Source organism: Crotalus tigris, unplaced genomic scaffold (assembly GCF_016545835.1).
Source record: "Crotalus tigris isolate CLP2741 ecotype Arizona unplaced genomic scaffold, ASM1654583v1 scf7180000017588.1960692, whole genome shotgun sequence".
In the NCBI taxonomy this organism is placed as follows: domain Eukaryota; kingdom Metazoa; phylum Chordata; class Lepidosauria; order Squamata; family Viperidae; genus Crotalus; species Crotalus tigris.
In genome coordinates, this window is record NW_024096494.1 from 1,890,586 (window position 1) to 1,897,500 (window position 6,915).

The 6,915-nt window shown below is 37.1% G+C and overlaps 1 protein-coding gene across 13 annotated transcripts in view; it reads left to right on the forward strand.

Annotated features, from left to right (window-relative positions):
* MYBPC1 (myosin binding protein C1) overlaps window positions 1–6,915 on the forward strand; it is a 107,523-nt gene that overhangs the window by 74,271 nt on the left and 26,337 nt on the right. For all 13 annotated transcript variants that reach the window (XM_039362576.1, XM_039362566.1, XM_039362599.1 and 10 more), the window contains 3 exons: window positions 1,224–1,386; window positions 3,695–3,801; window positions 6,679–6,812. In XM_039362576.1, the coding sequence (XP_039218510.1) occupies window positions 1,224–1,386; window positions 3,695–3,801; window positions 6,679–6,812 (404 nt within the window). The remainder of the gene's footprint in view (window positions 1–1,223; window positions 1,387–3,694; window positions 3,802–6,678; window positions 6,813–6,915) is intronic.

Consider the following 6,915-nt stretch of genomic DNA (forward strand, 5'->3'; position numbering starts at 1 on the left):
CTGCCCCCCTAAAAAAAGTTTTTTGGAATCCCATGCCTCTTGAGATAAGGAAGCCCCCAATCTTTTGGCTTTAAGAAGCTTAATGACAAGGTGTTATCAAATAGACTGTCTTATGTTTATGTTTATTTTATTTATTATATCCCACCTTTATTATTTTTACAAATAACTCAAGGCAGTGACCATATCCAACACACCTTCCTCCTCCTAGTTTACCTACAACAATAACACTGTGAGATGGGTTGAGCTGAGAGAGAATCATACAACTGGCTTTCATGGTTAAAGTGGGATTTGAACTTATGGTCTCCCACTTTCTAGTCCAGTGCCTTAAACATTAGACCAAATAAATATAATTGTTTGTTATTTCGTCTGATTATAAATCACCTTGAGTCTATAGATGTTTGAATACATAAATAAAATGTATATTTCGTCTTATGGATTAGCTGTTCAAGACAGCTAAGAATGATTCAAATAATACTTAGAATTGCTTAAAATAACCCCACCCACAAGTATAAGCCAACAGAGCAGATAACCTATTACATCAAATAAATATTATATTCTGGGTCATGTTTACATCAAAGGGATTTTTTATATTTACAGAATAATATATCCTCATCTCATATCAGCCTATTAAAAAGTTGGTAAGCTGTAGATGCATATTAGCTAAAGAATTCTAACTGGTAAGGTCCAGGAAGAGAGCTTTCTCTGCCATTGCTCCGTCCTCATTCTCCCTCCCCTAGGTGAGACAGGCCCCAAACCTCCTGGCCTTTTGGAAAGGGTGAAAAACAATTCTGCGGCCTTGCCTGGGGAATGTAGCCATGAGGCTGGTTAGCATCCTCCCTCTGGCTTTTAATTAACTTTTAATCATGCTTACTTGTTTTTAAAGTTTATATGCCATTTTTAGGTTCTAAGATCTTATTTCTACACTGCCCAAAGTCCTTCTGTGAGAAAGATGGGCGATTTCAAAATTAGATATAGGAATAAATATTAGGATTTCCAAATCTATGCAAGTGTCCATTGCATATGCAGTCCTTTTTGTGCACATTTACAATCGACACTTTTGTCAATTGACAATTTTGACACTTCAGAATGAGGTGGCCACACACACCAGGCCCATCCTATGTTCCTAGCTATAGTCTAGATATGTAAGTGTGTGATCTAGTCTGGTGTCACTGAACAAATATCCCATAATAAAACTAGCAGTCTTTCATTCCTCATTTCTTTAGTGAGGCCACTGAAGATATTGCGTCCACTGGAAGATCAGACTGTCTGGCTCGGCAAAGAGATCTCTTTGAAGTGTGAGATTTCTGAGTATGTAGAAGGAAAGTGGTACAAAAACGGGCAGCTGCTCCAACCCAGTGATCGCATCAAATTATATCACAAAGGAAGGTAAGCTTGTAACTTAGACCAGGAGAAGTAATGATAGTAAAAACAGTGGATTTTCCCAAAGATATTTGGGAAATTGAACTAGAATTTCAGAAAAAAAAAATCATTTTGGGGTATGGCATGTCCTAACGATTATTCTTCCAAATCATTCCATTTATGCTTCAGATAAAGTTGGCAAAAATCTCGTGTGCAAAAGTCTGTGCTCCAGTAACAGAATGTTCTTGAATGACCGGTTTTCACCTGGTATGTGCCAACCTGCTCATTCTCAGAAGATTCCAGGGAGCATTAGAAAACTCTGTTGCCAAAACAGAGAATTTTGCAGCTCTGTATGTAAATATATGAAGTTCAGATATTTGTTCCTGTAAATATCTCAAGTTTAGTTCATTATGCTTGAGAACTCTTCTTTAATAATATTAATTCTAAAAATTGTATTTTAATGTACATATCTCCAGATATGTGCAATTTTCTTTGCAATTTTGCTTACTGCAACCATGTTTTCCAAATAATTGTCAATATTAGCACCTTTGTATGTTGTTTTATGAATATATATACTTTTGTACCGTATTTGCTCACCTTGGGATTGTTTTTAATGAAGATATGGTGATTAAAATAGTTTTAAATTATGGTTGAGCTAATCTCAAAATCTGGAAAACGGTAAGTAAGTTAATTCACATATTGGTCCAACGTTCAATTAAAATATTAAAAGAGCCGAGGTGGCGCAGCAGTTAGAGTGCAGTACTGCAGGCCACTTTAGCTGACTATGTTCAGCAGGTCAGCGGTTCAAATCTCACCGGTTCAAGTTGACTCAGCCTTCCATCCTTCCGGGGTAGGTAAAATGAGGACCCAGATTGTTTATATATACGTTGCTTACTGGTGTACACCGCTTAGAGAGTGCTTGCACTTAAAGTGGTATATAAGTCTCATAAATAAATAAATAAATAAATAAATAAATAAATATGAACAAAATGAATTTCTTCCCCCACCATTAGCTCCCATGCATTTATTTTATGAAAGCTGCAGTAATAATGATAAATAGATACAAGGATCAATTTACATGGCAATATGTATTATTAAACTGACTGAGCTTTATTTCTAATTAAACATATCTAGGACTACATTATTAAACCCTTCACCACCATTCTTTTTCTGCAAAATGTTATTATATAGCTCCTTCTTGAACTCAAGATTCAATTTTCAAATAAAGTTTCTATGCAGATTTTTGCAATACCTCCTTATTTTTTTAAAAAATGTATACAGGTAATAATAATAATAATAGTAGTAGTAGTAGTAGTAAAGTTGGAAGGGACTTTGGAGGTCATCTAGTCCAACCCCCTGCTCGGGCAGGAAACCCTACAACATTTCGGACAAGTGGCTGTCCAGTCTCTTCTTAAAAACTTCCAGTGTTGGAGCATTTACTGCTTCTGAAGGCAGGCTGTTCCACTGATTAATTGTTCTCACTGTCAGGAAGTTTCTCCTTAGTTCTAGGTTGCTTCTCTCCTTGATTAGTTTCCACCCGTTGCTTCTTGTCCTGCCTTCAGGTGCTCAACTTAATCCTCAACTTACAATTACAATTGAACCCAAAATTTCTGTTGTTAAGTGAGACATTTGTTAAGTGGGGTTTGGCCCATTTCACAAATTTCTTGCCACAGTTGTTAAGTGAATCACTGCAGTTGATAAGTTAGTAACCCAGTTACTAACCGGGCTTCCACATTGACTCTGCTTGTTAGAAGGTTGCAAAAGGAGATTACATGACCCTGGGACACTGCAACCATCATAAATGTAATTGTCTGGGGATGCTGCAAAGGTGTAACTGTGAAAAATGTTCATAAGTCACACCATTCAGTGCCATTGTACCTTTGAACAGTCACTAAATTGTTGAAAGTTGAAAGTTTCAAGCTCATTTTTTTCATTTGGGGTTTACCTAATATTGCAATTTGCACACAATAGAGATGCTTGATATGCTGAATTTGCCATAGATCAAAAAGCTTTTGAAAAGCTGAATTTTTCAGTTGCCTTACCTTTTCACAACAATAAAATTTATTATAGGTTCTACACAAATTAATAACAGGCTTGTGAGAAAGTGTAATAGAGGAAAGACAATTGTGTGAATGCAGTCTCCTCTATTATTTTTTTCTAGATTAACAATCAAGCTCAGAGAGGATCATGCGGAGGATCTTTCCAGTTTAACTGTCCTTTTACATTCATCATCACCCAGTTTCTCCAGGGTGGGGGCCCTCTGCCCCCTGTAGTTATCTGGCCATGTAGGAATAAGGATATTTATTTTGGTTTCCTATCTTGATTTTTTTTATAGAATCCATCGGTTAATTATTGATAGCTCACTTGTGGAGGATGATGGTGAATACATGTTTGTTCCAGATGCCTACAATGTCAACATCCCTTGCAAAGTTCATGTTATAGGTAACTCCTACGTTTCTCTCTTTTTTGGGCTCTGTCATGTATTTATATACCGGTTATAAGACAAGTGCACAGAAGTGATGTGATGTTCCTAAAATGGACTGATCATTGGATGTTCTGGAGTGACCTAGTAAAGCCAACTGAGCTTGGAACTATCTTGCTGTGTTAGGATTGCAACTTCAAAGTTCCCAGGCAGTAGCCAGAGTTTCCAGTCTGCTTCCTGCATTTCAGCCTTATGGAATTCTAGAATTCTACATAATTTGCAGTGATTGTGTTGGCCATTTCTACAGTAAAATAGTGTTTTAAATATTGTAGGAAATGGTCTAGTAGATGTTGATCTGAGCTGGAATGAATCAGGAGGAAAGCATTAAAGGTCTGGATTGTAGACTTCCATAACTGCTATCAAATTAAATAAATATTGATGTGGTTACTAATAAGTACAAGTCACAGTATTAATAATGTCATGTCCCATATAGATAATATACTATATCAATTAAGAAGAAACTTCACCTTGATGAAAGTTTGTGCAAGGACTTCTTCAAAGCACTGTTATGATGCAATACTCTCTTCCTTCTAAAGCGAAGGAAGTGAAAGTGTTACATTGCTTCACTTCATATCACTCAAGGCTATACCTTGCCTCACAAAGTGCATCGTATCATGGAGGCTATGCAATTGTCTTTGCAGAGTGACAAGGCAACACAATTCTCCTGATAAAGTACTTTTCTTTTTTCTTTTTATTTCTGGCAGTTTTGGAAGGGGGGAAAAAAGCTGAACATATGCAGTAAATGTAATTTTCCAGGTTTTTCGCCCTAGGGCAGTGGTGGCGAACCTATGGCACGGGCGCCAGAGGCGGCACTCAGAGTGCTTTTTGTGGGCATGCGCGCCGTCGCCCCAATCCTAGGCCTTCATCTGGGTTTTATAAAACCTTTTCACTTTAAGCCTTCGTCGCTGTGTGAAAAAAAAAAAGTTCAATCAATCAGTCAATTTCATCTTCTTGCGGAAAAAAAAGATCTTGCAAAGTTGGAATTGATTGATTGAACTTTTTAGTCCCACCCACTGTTCTGTTACCACCGCAGCCACACCCACCCAATGGGCCACACCCACCCAATGGGCCACACCCACCCGGCACCTGACGATGCATAAGTGGGTTTTGGGTTGCAGTTTGGGCACGCGGTCTCTAAAAGGTTCGCCATCACTGCTCCAGGGAAATACCCCTGGTTGCTTCTTTTAATTTCCTTTCAACTCCAGCCCAGGTGGCAATTTATTATGCTTTTTAGTTTCAGTCATTGGTTGGACTTGTCTTTTTAAAAAATTTGTTAAGAGGTCAGCTATCTCCTGCACGATATCTTGCCCACACACATAATGCAGAGCTACTTCAAATTATTCATGTTCCATAGTATATGTGCAGCTATTTGTCTATGAGTAGGAATAAATTGCTCTAATGGGATTTGGAGAATCCTCCATTTTTCCCATTTCTGGTATAATTTCAAAATTGCCAGCCTGTCTGAGCAGGAAGAAGAATCCAGATCGAACCATGCACTAGACATTTACTCTGAAATATTAAATATCAATCCAAGAAATAAATTATAACAATAACAACTAGAAGTTGCCAAATATTTCAGTGGTATTATGAGAAAGTCTATTAATACCAAAGTACAAAGAAAATTTACTAACTTATACCTACTTAATTAGGTATAGTGAGAATGAGTCATAAAGAAATTAGGACAACTGTCCATTTAGTGCTGACTAAATTGAACCATATTTTACTGATTCATTTATTTCTACTTAGGGATGCCAGGCACTTAGATAGGATCTTTTGAACATAAACTACCAATGAGTAGTCCCCACAGAGCTGCAACAGGAAAAACAGAATGGAACAGAATGAAATGGAACAGAATGGAATAGAATAGAGGGTGGAAATGAGAGTGGAATGGAGGGTGGAGTGGAATGGAATGGAGTGTGGAGAGTGGAAATAAGGATGGAGTGCAGGGTGAAGTAGAGTGGAGTGGAATGGAATGGACTGGGAGTCATGATTATAGCACACTAAGGAACTAAAAATATTAATGCTTTTTTATTATTGCATCTGAACACATCAGTTTGCTAATAAGTATTTGAGACAAAATATAGGAAGAACTGATGTAAAAATAATAAGGAATATATTAAATGTTTTAAAATGTACATGTAGAAATTGTTTCTCTGCTATCCTCTATATTATAGGAGAATTTTTCCAGGGGTATGTCTGAACCAGAGACTAGGACACAATTATGTCAAAGCATAAATTAGTTATTGGCAGAGCTGGAAATAAACATGTCTTAAAAGGTGTAGGATTATGTACAAATTAAGGTGTGCACATAATTATAAATAGCAGTATGATGTGGCTGTAGCACATCATGTATGGTATCTAATGAAGTCAGTTTTAGGATCGGGTGAGATAACTGAGCAGGGGGGGAGTTGAAAGAGAAAAAAAACCCCAGTAATTCGAGTACATAGTTTCTTTTTAAGGAGTTAATGTTACAGGGTTAATCAAATGGTTCCTACTTCTCAGAGTCTATGTTTGCTTTTTGGTAACATTTCCAGAACATTCTGGTAATATTTCATCATTGCTTGCCTTCTAAATGTTTTATGGCTGAGTTGATAATTCAGTTTCCCTGGGAAAGTGTCTTTGGGCAGAGGATGGTTGCTAAATTTGATACTATATAGCTGAGCGAGTGCTTTGTTTTTCCTAGGAAGGTTAGGGACTTTTAGCTTGACTCCCAAAACTCTTCTTCAGCATTATATGAACTCTGGCTTTGTATATATGAAGAGGTTTCTTCTATCACACATTCAAATTTTGAGATGTTTTTCTTATCATGAAATTTCCTCAGTATCTTGGTTTTGCAGATCCTCCTAAGCTTCACCTTGAAGGCCTTGGTGATGATAACACGGTAACAGTTGTCGCGGGAACGAAATTACGTCTTGAAATCCCTGTTTCTGGGGAGCCTCCACCAAAAATCACGTGGAGCAGGGGAGATAAGGTAAAATTGTAAATTTAAACAAATATATCTTAAGTCCAATCTTTTCAATAAGTTGCAATAAAATATGTAATGCCATGAAAGTACTCAGAATCTCTTGCACCAT